This window comes from Ipomoea triloba, chromosome 7 (genome assembly GCF_003576645.1).
Source record: "Ipomoea triloba cultivar NCNSP0323 chromosome 7, ASM357664v1".
Classification (NCBI taxonomy): Eukaryota; Viridiplantae; Streptophyta; class Magnoliopsida; order Solanales; family Convolvulaceae; genus Ipomoea; species Ipomoea triloba.
The window spans coordinates 26,371,373-26,386,215 of NC_044922.1; the positions used below are offsets into that span (position 1 = coordinate 26,371,373).

Genomic DNA, 14,843 nt, shown 5'->3' on the forward strand with positions numbered 1-14,843 from the left:
AGCCTCAAGTCAAACTTGTAATTACAAGATGTGAACAACGGCACATAAAAAGTATGTATCATCTAGTGTGCTAAAACTCGAGGAACAAAGCAAGGTGGACCTATCTAGTGTAAAAGAAATGATTTTGAAGTCTCAACAATGATTGGAGAAAAGTGGTACAGTGGATGTGTATGCACAAGTGTAGAGCAAAATGGCTGGAATACTTAGGAGAAGATCGACACAGAAGATATTGCAGCAGCCTTTGGGAGTTTATCCTAGAGTATTTTCGTGGGATATGATGCATAGCTAGCTGCCTAGATTAGTAACTAATTACTTAAAAATTTCTCTAAATTTCATATCTTATTGATGTTAGCGCTTTTAAGATGCTTGATCATCATAAAACAAACAATTATTAATTGAGCGTCAGTTGTGAATTCTTGTGTTGAAAGGTCTGATCACTTTCTTCGTAATTATTTTTTATTGATAGATTTATGTTGAAAAGTTTTTAGTACTAGGTTATTAGCCCCAATCCACTCTTTTTTTTGTTGGAGATAACATTGTGACAATGACAGTTATATTGTTTATTATCATAATTTTTTCTTCTTTCAAAAGTAACTTAGTTTTGCAATTTTACTAATAAAAATTCCAGTTTGAGCCAACAGTTCAAACTGAAACCTTTGGTTCGATCATTTTCAGAACCGAAATCACCAGTTCCGAACCGAAACAAAGAACTTTAGTTATAGGTAAAATGTAGTGGGAAATCATTAAGAAAGGCCAAGTCAATGGACAAAAGATTCACAAATCTTTAGTTTTAGTACACTTGACAGCTTAGCACCAGCCCCACTGTTATAGTGGCAAAATAGTGAATTTTGTCTGTTGGTAACAATTCCAGTTATATTTATTTTTATTATTTATTAGAAATTTAGTTTTAAACTAATGAGATAGATTGAAGGGAAATTGATATTTTTTTCTTCTTGAATTATATGCGTATAGTATTTCTTTTTTCTCTAAATTATTCAGTATGCATATTAGCTCTCTCAATTATTTTAAAAGTGGTGATTTCTCATAATTTATATTAAATAGACATTTTTACTCATAAAAATAATTATTTTATTTATTTTTCTTCTCTAACAAATTATTGCTTATATTTGAGAATTATAATAAATGCGAAAAAAGAGTACACACCATTTGTAAATCATCATGTTTAATCCAAATATTCAAAAAGGCAAAGTATTTAGGGACAAGTTAAGTTATTCGGGTTTGGATTAATGAAGAAGTTTATGTATAACAATATTATTATTAGTCAATCATATATTTTATCAATTAGCTAAGGTATAAATTTGAAAGTCTATACAATAGCAAATAACTATTGTTTTGTATGTATGTTCATGGCGAGGTTTCAAGGGTAAAATTTAATTAGGCATGAACCAAAGTACCAAAACATGAGCACTTAATATGGTTAGGAAAAATAATATATGATTTTTTCATGGTGTGGAATTCAAGACAATTCAATTAATAAATTATGTAGCTATTATAATATAATTGTCATTTTATGTACATTATTCAGTGTAAAATCATGAACCGTTTTATCGTTCTCGTCCTGGGAATACAATCAATATAATTGTTTGTAGATATTAAAAGAGTAAACAAGTGATAGAAAGAGAACCACTAATCTTTATTATTCATCCTACCGTCGGCTACAAAGATACTTAGAATATTTAATGTACACAGAAACGAAGATGGGGAAGTGCATTTCTTTCCATCCACAAGGTCCACTTTGAATAAATTTTTGAAAGTGAAAAAAACTCAGACGTCAAAAATGTCATTTTTCCTTATTATTCATTGAAAGAATATGAATATATTAAATAAATAAGATTTTGCTTTTAACTGTAAAAATATGTCACATAAATAAATAGAAAAAAATAAAGTCAAAATTAAGAGACTGATCTCTGGTCTTTCTTCCCAAATTTTATCTATGTGATCAATTGAGTTACTAATGCAGAAAAGACTATAACATTATTGGTATTATTAATGGTGGACAGTTGGGGGTCTAAGAAAATTAAAGTGACGTAACGTAACATATGAGATGGATGCACCTGCTACTATATGTACAAGAATTTTCCTTTTGAGTTTTGCGTTCTTTGGAAGGAAATTATTAAGAAGACCAAGTCAATCAAATATATTGTAGTGCACAAATAGCAATCTTAGGTTGGTTGTCTAAGAAATAATTTCCATGGAGTTTGGCATTTTCCAAGCTCTTTATATCTTTAGAAACTAGCTAGCTAGCTAGCAAATCAAGATAGAAGATATATAGTGTTCTCAATTTCAAATATGGCCTCTTCTTCATCTTCATCTACTACTGCTTGCGTGTATGATGTTTCCTTGAGTTTTAAAGGAGAGACACGAAAATCTTTTACTGATCACCTCTATAAAAATTTATGTCAAGCTGGAATTAACACCTTTCTGGATGATGAAGAAATTCGAAAAGGTGAGAACATCTCTGCTGAGCTATTGAAGGCCATCGAGGGGTCCAAGATATCTATCATCGTATTTTCCAAAACATATGCTCAATCTAGATGGTGTCTTGATGAACTGGTGAAGATTCTAGACTGTAAGAAAAATTTGCAACAGGTGATTCTGCCTATATTCTACAACGTTGATCCTTCAGAGGTTCGTAAACAAACAGGTGAATTTGGTAAGGCGTTGACTCAACATCGACAACGATTTGATGATCAAAAAGTTGATGAGTGGAAAGTTGCACTCACTACTGTTGCTGATTTATCCGGATGGGATTTGCAAACCATGACAAACGGGTAATCCTCTTTTCAATTTTGTTTTATTCTTGTGTGTGATAGTATGATATATTTATCACAATTTGGCTCACTAACTCATGTTGTCACTAACTCATGTTGCCAAGGACCTTGTAGTCCAGTGGCATCAAACCCTTCCCTTTATATGGGAGGTGGTGGGGTCTCCTCCTCAGTGGAGACAATACTGACTCTTGTGTTTCACTAGGTTGAGAAAGTAGTTATGAACAGATACTGCATTGTAATTGAGTTAGTAGTTTTTTCATGTTGTCAATAATATTAATTATGTTAGCTAGTTTCGCTAATTAATAATTGCGTTCAAGCATCTTTACGGATGGATTAATATTCTTTTGGTAAAACAAGCTAAGAAGAATCTGCAAACTGCATTATTTCAATTTATTTTTCATTAATATTAATTCCGTTTAGAAATTATAATTATGGATTGATCATATCCGTTAATAAAAATATTATAAGAGTTGTTTACCTCAAACAATGGAATCAAGAGAGACTAAATATACATATTTCGTGTACAGTAACATGTGCTGTATTTAATTTCTTAGTTTTATGCTTTCCACCTATAATTTCTTTAGTGATTTAGATTGACATTCATTGAAAAAATGTGATAAGTATAAAGCAAAGTTCATCAAAAAAATTACTGAAGAGGTATTGAGGGGAGTAAATCGTCGTACATACATGAATGTTTCAAAGTATCCTATTGGAATTGAATCTCGTGTCAGAGATATACTTCATTTATTGCAAGCTCAAAGACATGATGATATCAAGATGCTTGGAATCTTTGGCATGGGTGGTGTGGGAAAAACAACCCTTGCTAAAGCCATTTATAACTTGAGTTTTCAAAAGTTTGAAGGTTGCTGCTTTATTGCAAACATTAGATCACAAGTTTCTAAAGGGTACAATGGTTTAGTTCGTTTACAAGAGACACTTCTTTGCAAAACACTTAACCGAAAGAAACTTGAAATAAAAAATGTTGATGAAGGAATAAGTTTGATAAAACAAAGACTGCGATCAAAAAGTGTTCTTATTGTTCTTGATGACATAGACAATACTAGTCAACTTGAATCATTAGCAGGACAACGGGATTGGTTTGGTTCAGGGAGCACAATTATAATAACAACTAGAGATGTTCAGTTGTTGAGTGACCTGGAAGCACACGAGAAGTACATGGTAGAAACGTTAAGCCCTTGTGAATCCTTGCAACTCTTGAGTTTGCATGCTTTTGGTGTTCCTATACCATTAGAGGAGTATATTGACCTATCCGAAAGGATAGCAAGTTATACTGGTGGACTTCCACTAGCACTTACAATTATAGGTTCTCATTTGCGTGGAAAATCAGTGCAAGAATGGAGTGATGATGCTAAGAAATTAAGAGGGATACCTCATGATGATGTTCAAAAAATTCTTAAAATAAGTTATGATTCACTTGATGATGATACTCGAAATATCTTTCTTGATATTGCTTGTTTTTTATTGGGCATGACAAAAATGACACTTCTATGATATTGGAAGCTTGTGGTTTTTATGCTAAAAGTGGAATAAGAATTTTGATTGAAAGATGCTTGTTGACAACAAATGGGGATGGAAAGTTTGAAAGTCTTGAGATGCATGATTTAGTACGAGATATTGGAAGAGAAATTGTTCGAAAGGAATCTCCAAGAGAGCCTGGCAAACAAAGTAGATTAATTGACCCAAAGGATGTCTTCGATGTTCTTCACGGGAACAAGGTAACACATTTCCTTTGTATTTGAGTTATTCTAGTTAATTCATTTGCTTTTTATACTTAACGATATTAAAATCAAAGATTTCAAATTATCTAAAATCTAAAATAATGTTATATAAATGTTTTTTTAGGGCACAGAAGCAATTGAAGGGATGATTGTTAATTCTGACATGCTAGAGAATGTGCCTTTGAATACACAAGTATTCAAAAGGATGGTAAAGTTACGAATACTCATATTGAATGGTATGTGTCTCAGCGGATCTTTTAAATATTTATCGAATGAACTTAGGTTTTTTAGATTACACAATTGCAACTTGAGTCGCATACAATATGATTTTCACCGTGAGAAACTTGTTGAGTTAGACATGGAAGGTAGCAATATCAAAGAATTCCAATGCAATATGGAGGTTAGTATGTATAATGTTTTTTTTAACATTGCATATTTCTTATGAGAACTTTGACTAGAAAAATAGAAATTGATTAAACGTTTTTCTACTTTTTTTTTTCAACAGCATTTTAGATGGTTGAGGATCTTAAAGCTTGATTTCTGTCAACAATTTAAGAAAACCCCAAACTTCACTGGATCACAGACTCTTCATAAAGTATCCTTAATTTGTTGTTCAAGTTTGGTCAAGGTACACCCATCAATTGGATGTTTGGAGAGACTCGTTGAGTTAAATTTCTTCCGTTGCAAGGAACTCAAGGTTCTTCCAAGTAGCATTTGCAAGTTAAAGTCACTTGAAGTTTTACGTTTAGATGAATGCGAAAAACTGAGGGAACTTCCAATTGACTTGGGAAAATTAGAGCAACTAAGAGAGTTACTTGCTAATGGAAATGCCATCTCACATATACCATTTTCTTTCGGATGTTTGAGAAATCTAAAGACACTGTATCTGGGGAAGAGCAAGAATTGTGTACTATCAAAATCAAAATCTCAACTTCTTGACAATTTATCATCACCTCTTTTTTTGTCAAGAAGAAGTCGTGTTGGTGTTGGTTTCTTTCCACCTTCAGTTGCAAATTTGTGCTCTTTGGAATTTCTATATCTGAATGACATCTATCTACATGAAGTAGATCTTAGGATCACTCTTGAGAATTTGACCTCATTGGTATCTTTAGATTTATCAGGGAGTTATTGTCATCAAAGCTTACCCTTTGACCTTTGTCATCTTTCAAACTTGAAATTTCTATCCTTGAACAATTTGGAAAATCTTAGAGTACTTGTAGAACTTCCTCCTAGTTTGGTGAATCTCTCTGCAGGAAATTGTGTTTCATTGGAAAATATAGCAGTTGTATCAAACTTGAAGAGACTTGAAGTGTTGCGTATTGGGAATTGCAAAAGTTTGGTTGTGCTTCCAAACATGGAGAGTCTTTCATCCTTAGTAGAGCTTGACATAAGCAATTGCATAAGTTTGGTTGAGCTTCCGGACATGGAGAGTCTTTCATCCTTAGAAATTCTTGGCATAAGGAATTGCATAAGTTTGGTTGAGCTTCCGAACATGGAGAGTCTTTCATCCTTAAAATGTCTTAACATAAGGAATTGCAATGCTTTAACTATTCCTGACAACTATTTGCATGAAGAAGATTTTCCAATTGTTCTTAGGAGTTTGTCCTCCTCGTTGAATGAAATAGATTTAATGGGAAGATATTATCTTCAAAGTTTACTATTAAACCTTTGTCATCACTCCAATTTGAAGTATCTCTGCTTAGACGATCTGCAGAATCTTAGATTACTTCCACAACTTCCTCCTAATTTGGAGATACTCTCTGCAAAGAATTGTGTCTCATTAGAAAAGATAGCAGATCTATCCAACTTGAAAAGACTCCATGAACTAGATATTCAGAACTGTAAAAGTTTGGTTGAGCTTTCAGGCTTGGAGAGTCTTGAATCCTTAACTGTTCTTGGGATAGCAAATTGCATTGGTTTGAGGATTCCTTCAATTGAAAAGTGGTTCAAGGTTAGTTATATATATATGTTCCCCTCATCTTCGATTTGATAATTTGGTGTTTATATATATATATATATATATTATAGTAGGTAGGTAGTAATAAGTAATTATAATATTGTATGTATGTATTCATAATGTAGGCACATTCTAAAGGTGACAGTGTCGATATTTCGCTTTGCGCGAACTATGGGTCTGTACTCTGCATTTTTCGAAAACCTATGGGGGATGTACAGCTTCAAATCATGCACAGTGTGATTGATCCCTGCAGTGAAATTGAGGGTTGCAATGGAATTCGTTTGAGTGCGAGAATCAAAAGCAGTGGTGCTTGGTTTATAGAGCAACAAAAATATTTTAACAGAAAAAGTGAATCCTTTATTGCGATTTGTTTTGATTTTCCCACAATGATGGGAGAAGTATTGGAGGTCTGTGTAGAACTCAAGGATCATGTGCAGATCATATTTTGTCTATTTGAAATACATAGAAATAGAGAAGGCGAAGTGCGTTTCTTTCCATCCACAAGGGGATTCATTCCTGCCAGCTGATTTTGTAAAGGATGCATATAATGTTATTAGAGTAGCATCAGATCAGACTTGCGTTAGTTGTACGTGTTTAGCATCTTCAGCTTTTGCTGCAAATGAAAGTAAAAATGGATTGTAAGTATATCCTTCCTTCACACTTTAACATCTGATCTATATCTTTATATTTAATGGCATTTTAATATATATTATTATTTATAATTTATAAATGAACCGACTGTAGTATAAAGAGTAGGACGGCTGGAGTAGGGGAAGACACAGAACATGTTGTATTTGTGAGTTATGTTTTTCCTTTTTATTAAGTATTTTTGTTGGTCTATGATGATGTGTATCTAGTATAGCTTAATGTTATGAAATATATTGGAGGGTCCAAAATGATTTCATTTAGCAATATAATGTTGTGAATGCAGGAATTGAAGAATCAACATTCAGAAGAATAAGAAGATGATGAGAGCGGATGCACATTTCCATCCTCTACATACACCTACTTTGTCCATTTCAAATACTTAGAACAGAGATGTGGTTGATGGTAGACAACTAGACATGCGGGTTGATATATAAGTGCTTTAATATTTTAACCTTGCATTTAAGCTTAATTATTTTGCTTACCATTTGCTGTGATTTTACCCAAAGTGTTCCTCATTTGATTCATTTGTCTGTTTAGGTGTAATTCTTGATAATTTAGATGAATTAAATGATTTCTGGAGCATTTTGTATGCATGTTAGAATCAACAAGAGCCAATGAGAAATTATGGAGATGCGGCAACACCTCTTGAAGAGTAGGATATGCACATTTGCATGATGTGCAGAAGATGCTTTGTGTAGTTGAAATACATATATAGAAACAGAGATGGAGAAGTGAGCTGAGGTTCTTCCCATCCAACAGGGGATACTGTCCACATTTCACTTCAAGTCTTCAGAGATTCTCTACATTGCTGTATTCCAAAAGTTTTGAAGCATACATCCTTTGAAATCATTAACAGGGTCTTAGCAAAAAAGGCTTTTTTTATATCCTTCACACCTCATGTATTACCATTTATCTATTTTGTTGTATAATGACATTCAATTCATAATTTTATATATGTATACGCAGGTGGTAAGAGCAAGATTATTGGTAAACTAGTTTTTTTTTTTGTTTTTTTTTTGGATTACGAGGAGAATTTGTTGTCACTATTTGATACTATCAAGCGCGTGAGACTTATCATGACGAAAGAGATAAGAAACCTGCAATTTCAAATTATTATTATTATTATTATTATGCCACAAGCAATCATCCAAATTAAATCAATCCAAAAAAAAAAAGAAAGAAGATGAGCTACACATAAGTATTAAGCTGAAGTTTACCGGTAATAGCGCAGCCCGTTGAAATGATTCAATTGTATTTCCTTTAAACTTTAGAGGCTATTTAAAAAAAAAATATAGCTCAAGGACGTAATTCAATTGTTTCCAAATAGTTTGAGAGTTTATTTACCCATATTCCTTAAATTATATAACCTAAGTACCTAACTGAGTTACTTTCAAAACACAAAAAAGTACGGTCAAAATGTTTGCAAACTCTAAATTTGCATATTTTTAGTTTTCTTACACTCAAGTGCAAAAATCGAAACCCTCACTCTCGGGTACTTACACCCCGACCTTATAGAGATTCTAAATGAGTAAATCATGGTAATTTAAGTCTGATGACGAATGTATGGTGGTCACAAGAAATTACTCTATTTATATATAGTACAAGAAGATGAAATTCTCACACTACGATTATGATAGGACCCAAACCTCAGTCTTCAAGTATAACTTATCACTCAAGAATCAACTAATTAAATTGCTCGTGATTACTACTTTTCTTAGAATGTTATACTTAACCATCAGAAAGGATAGCAAAATCATACTGGCAGGCTTCCATTAGCACTTAAAGAGTTATAAGTTATTATCTGCGCATAACATTAGTGTACATAGGGTGGTTATTATCTAATAACATTAAAGTAAAGGTTATTATCTAAAAATTTCATTGGAGTTTGGCCATCATAGGGAGGAATTTTCCTATCTTAATTAGCTTGACTTTGAAAAGTGCAAGTCATCAATGCAAGAATAGAGCTCTAACATTGAGAAAATAATGATATTGGAACAACCTCAACTAAATTGGTTAGACTATTTACTCATATCAGTATACAAGTTCGACTCCGAGGAAGAGCGATATATTGGTTTTATAAATTCAAAAAATTCTATGCAAGGGTGCTTAATATATCACCCAGAACTAAAAATGGAAAATTCTACGTTGAGGTAGATGGAGCATGATTAATTTTTGCCAACACCCTTTTCGTTGAACTGATTACACAAGTCTTAGTGCAGCTTATCCTTCATAATGAGGTTTACACAGTTCACACTCACCTACAATTTAGAGGTGTAATTATTTTGAAAGTTTTAGTTAAATCACTAATTAATTTAATTTTTTCTCGATATTTCACAGCCTAATTTTTTAAAATAGTGCATTTGAAAAGTAGAAGATTAAACTTAAGACTTTTGGATTAATTACAACCAAAGATTTAAGGTATTAGGTTACAAGTAATAATATAAAATAGAGGGTATTATGTAGAAATTTCTTTAGAGTTTGGCCAGCATAGGGAGGAATTTTCCTATATGGACTTTTAAAAGTTTAAATCATCCTACTATTTAAATCTTTATAATTACTTTTAGACCACTTTACAACTTGAGCACTGGTCTCACTCTAAAGTGGCAAAATAGTGAATTTTGTCAGTGGTAACAATTCCTGTTATATTCATTTTTATTATTTATAAGAAATTTAGTTCCATTAAAAAAATAATAAATTTAGTTTCAAAATAATGAGATAGATTGGGGGAAAATGATATTTTGTCTCCTTGAATTATACGCTTATTGTATTTTTTTTTTCTCTCTGAATTATTCAGTATCTACATTAGCCATCTCAATTATTTTAAAAGTGGCGCGATTTTTCATATTTGCTGTTAAATAGATATTTTTACTCTTAAAAATAATTTTTTCATTTATTTTTTTTCTCTAACAAATTATTTCTTATATTTGAGAATCATAATAAATGAGAAAAAGAGTAAACAATCTAGACACCATTTTTTATTTGAGGATAGTCTAGATATCATATTAAAGACTTGAGGAGCTTAGTTGGTTGTAATATTGGATATTACATGAAATTCATGGGATTGAATCCCACTATTAGGATTTTTGTATATTTTACCTTCTTTTCTTTATTTTAGATCGTTCAACCTTCAATAAACTAAATGTTATTTTTAAAAGTATACTTTTTTGAGAATCATTTAGTTAATGTAGTTCACAAGTTTATTATTACTTCATCATATTCGAATTAATTTAGAAAAACTTAAAGTTGATCTAATTAAAAGAAAATTAAAATTAAAGCTGTTGTGGAATATAGATAAAATATATGGAATCTCTATAGATTAGGTAGCCTTTATGAATTTTGCCATTTAGGTACTTAGACATATAGAGACTTAGTTTCCTATTCCTATTAGAATAGATTTGGTATATAGTTTAGTATATATCAGTGCCGTTCCAAACATTTTAGAGAAAAGACTAAAATTTAAATATATTAATATTAAAATATGATAATATCAAATAACATGAAATAACATTAGAAAATTTGCAACAATTTTTTAAATACTAAAATAATCATGACAAAAAATTTCTATGTGCTTTACTTGATGCAAAATCATCGATAATTGCATCAAGATTAATATTTTCTAACATATCCTTCTCAATACACAAAATCGCCAAAACATTCAATCTTTCTTGTGACATTGAAGATCTCAAATAGGTTTTCAATATCTAAAGGAAACATAATATTTAATTTCCTTATAGGCCCCTTTTCAACCAAAATATCTCTTGATTTATTATCAAGATTAGACCAATTCCTAGGGTCATATATATCAAAATAAGGGGTAATTTGTTCATCTTCATCAACTAATATATTTTCAACATTATTCTCATGTTCACCCAAAGGATTATTTATTACATTATCTCTACCACTCAAATTACCAATATCCTCATCAATATGATCTTGATTACTCAAATTTTCATTAGATTGTTCAAGATTATCTAGGTTTGGTCTCTCAAAATTTTCATTAGAGGATCCTACTTTTTTAATAAATTTATTTATAGCTCCTCTTTGCGAGTCTATTAATTGATCAATTTGTTTTCTTTTTTTCCTTTTTTCACTTCCGGATAAATGCTTTTTAGGCAACATTGTATAAAACAAATATTATAAAACTGATTTTAAAAGAAAAAAAAAAAAAGAACAAAAGCACCTGGCACTTATGAATCAGTCCATCCGAATCAATCAATCAAAAATCTTTAGTTCGCTCAAGTGCCCAACGATAAACATGTGCCTTCAATCCCTGTTCCTGTATATAAATATATAATAAACTTAATAAACATACAATTTCATTTTACATACAAATCCTATTAAATAGAATTAAAACAAAAATAAAATTCCTAGAAAAACTGTGTAAAACATAAAAATCCTAAAATAAAATTAAGCAATCAAACTAACAAACTATTTGATGAATAATGAAGATAGTACCTTCTGCTACTGATGAATTACGATTTGTCGAGTGCCGCAACGACAAAATGAGAGAAGAAAAATGGATGCAACTTTCGTCTGCCAGCCACAACCACTTTCCTTTCTTTTATGTAGATTTTTTGGTTTGTTTTAAAACTTCCTTTATGACTCTTCAAAAATAAAAACTTCCTTTATGAAGAACTTTCCTTTCTTTTATGCAGATTTTTTGGTTTGTTTTAAAACATCCTTTATGACTCTTCAAAAATAAAAACTTCCTTTATGAAGAATGAGTGCATATAGTGATGCCCTTCCTGCTAATAACTTTATTTTTCACAATGAGGGCCCAACAGTAATATATAAGTACTAAGTAATATATATGACCTATGGGCCCCTATATTGATGGGCCCTGGCAGGTGCCCATGCTGCCCCCTTTGGGCCGGCCCTAGTATATATAGAGGCATAGAAAACAATCTATTGTACTCTTTCATTATAATATATTAATATATTCTATTATTCTCTGGTTTCTCACATACTTTGCTTCCGCCTAACTAGCAGGTGGTTGCTATTCTCCACCCGTTAGGCCTTTCTTTAATCTCTCAATTTCAACAAAAGTATTCATGAATATAATGTCTTTTCTATTCAAACTATTTTATCTAATTGATTATGTTTTATATTATGCCATAAATATTTTTATAACATTTAAAAAAAAACATACTGATAAACAAAACCAAAAAAAAAAAAAAAAAAAAAAAACACACACACACAGAACGAGAAAGCCATGGCCATTTTGGCATAAATCCGCTTCAAGTCATTTCTGGAAAATGACTTTCAGAAAAAAAATATCCGGAAGTCATTTTCCGAAAAAATGGTCTCATTTTCCTTGGTCAACAGAAGTTGTTTTCCCCTGACCGTATTTTCCATGCCTTCACAAACAAAGAAAACCTGAAAAATAATTTCTGAAAATCATTTTCCTGGTTTCCAAACACACCCTTAAGACTTTTAGTACACTTGACAACTTAGCACCAGCCACTGTAAAGTGGCAAAATAGTTGATTTTGTCTTTGGGTAACAATTCCAGTTATATTATTTTTATTATTTATTAGAAATTTAGTTAAACTAATGAGATAGATTGAAAGGAAATTGATACTTTTTCTTCTTGAATTATATGCATATAGTATTTCTCTTCTCTAAATTATTCAATATCCACATTATTCCTCTCAATTATTTTAAAAGTGTTGATTTATCACATGTTTTTGTTAAATAGACATTTTTACTCTTAAAAATAAGTATTTCATTTATTCTTTTCTCTAACAAATTGTTGCTTGTATTTGAGAATCATAATAAATGCGAAAAAGAGTATATACCATTTGTAAATCATCATGCTTAATCCAAAGTCCAAACATTCAAAAAAGGTAAAGTACGTGTTTTTAGGGACACGTTAAGTTATTCGGGTTCGGATTAATGGAAAAGTTTATGTATCACAATTTTATTAGTAAATAATATATTTTATCAATTATCTAAGGTATAAATTTGGAAGTGTACACAGTAGCAAATAACTATGATTTTGTATGGTATAACTAACATGCACTATTCAGATGGAGTGGTGGTCCGGCCACACACCATTTTACTTGCACCCAATTTGTTTCACGGTATTAGGGGACAGACTTATAAGTCTGGTCGACGGGGCTCATAATAAGCCCGTTGCTTAGTACCGGCAATGGTCACAATAGACGATTTTGAAAGGATAAGAATATCTGAAACAGTCTCACACAGATCTTAGTGCAACTTATCCTTCATAATGGGGTTTACACGGTTCACACTCTACTATAAATTGAAATTGTAACTATTTTGAAAGTTTTAGTTAAATCACTAATATAAAATGGAGGTTATTGGGTTACAAGTAATAATATAATAAAATGGAGGTTATTGCTTTCAAAAAAATAAAATGGAGGTTATTATCTATATTTCCTTGGAGTTTGGCCAGCATAGGGAGGAATTTTCCTATATAGACTTTGAAAAGTTTAAAAGTCATGCTGGCCGGCCTACTCTTTACAAATCTTTTATAATTAGTACACTTGACAACTTGCACCAGCTCACTCTAAAGTCGCAAAATATATAGTGAATTTTGTCGGTGGTAATAACTCCAGTTATATTTATTTTTATTATTATAATAAATTTAATTTTAACTAATGAGATAGATTGAAAGGAAATTGATACTTTTTCTATTGACCATATTAATATATAAACATAAATATGCAATTCAAGTATCAGCTTACACTTTTAGGTGAGATGGAACACATGCTTTAATTTTTTCTTCTTGATTTATATGCTTATAGTACTTTTTTTTTCCTATGAATTATACAATATACATATTAGCTCTCTCAATTATTTTAAAAGTGAAGATTTCTAGCAGTTTTTGTTAAATAGACATTTTTACTCTTAATATGTCCCCTAAAAGATTTCTGCATGATGTACTAACTCGGTAGAAGTCTACATTTAATTTGCTATGTAGTACTATTAAATACAAAGAGTTGTTATGCTTTTTTTATCCTCGAATAATAATGAAATTTATTTATTTCCGCGGCATTAGGATGCATGTATCAAAATTTCTTAATTATTAAAAGAGTTTAATGATGCTACTTCGACGGCCTAGCATATATTATCAAACAACACATTTATTTTTAATTTATGTTGTAAATATTGTTGGTAAACTTCATGAATTTTGTGATGATTCTATATTGTCTAATGCTATTTGATTCTATTTAATTTATTTAATTGTAATGTGTTTTGATCCTCGCTGTAAATTAGTATATTTAAATGTGTTTTTACAAAATTATTATGAATGTTTAAAATTAGTTGATCCTATGGACTCGGATTGTGTTAAATATTAATTTATTTCATAGTTTGTGTGAAAAGTATTTACAGCTTTGTGGTTATTCCATGAATATTAGTATGTTTTCTCGGAGTAAATTAATATTAATTCCATGAATATTAGCAATAATCTCAACGAAGTCGAGGCTTTAACCTATTACCTAGAGCGGGTAAAAGTCGTTGGACAAGCAAGACAGGTTCATCGTCATCTATAGCATTATCCGAGGCAAAAACTTATTTAAATACTGACTTTGTATTTTTGGATAATGATGGTGATCTTGATGTTTTGCAATGGTGAAAAGACCATGAATTTTTTTTTTCTATTTTATCTATTATTGTAAAACAAACTTTTGGAACTCATGCTTCTACTATGGAGTAGAACATAAATTTATTGCAGGTTGAA

The 14,843-nt window shown here is 31.0% G+C and overlaps 3 protein-coding genes across 3 annotated transcripts; all 3 read left to right on the forward strand.

Annotated features, from left to right (window-relative positions):
* Positions 1-2,310: 2,310 nt before the first annotated feature.
* Positions 2,311-2,796, forward strand: LOC116024411 (TMV resistance protein N-like). The gene has a single exon (XM_031265303.1). It carries the CDS (start codon positions 2,311-2,313, stop codon positions 2,794-2,796), a length of 486 nt encoding a protein of 161 aa, XP_031121163.1.
* Positions 2,797-3,479: 683 nt separating this feature from the next.
* Positions 3,480-4,415, forward strand: LOC116024412 (TMV resistance protein N-like). The gene has a single exon (XM_031265304.1). It carries the CDS (start codon positions 3,480-3,482, stop codon positions 4,302-4,304), a length of 825 nt encoding a protein of 274 aa, XP_031121164.1. The 3' UTR covers positions 4,305-4,415.
* Positions 4,416-4,889: 474 nt separating this feature from the next.
* Positions 4,890-7,130, forward strand: LOC116024414 (disease resistance protein TAO1-like). The gene is made up of 4 exons (XM_031265305.1): positions 4,890-4,931; positions 5,037-6,482; positions 6,614-6,794; positions 6,955-7,130. Exons 1-4 carry the CDS (start codon positions 4,890-4,892, stop codon positions 7,128-7,130), a joined length of 1,845 nt encoding a protein of 614 aa, XP_031121165.1.
* Positions 7,131-14,843: the final 7,713 nt, after the last annotated feature.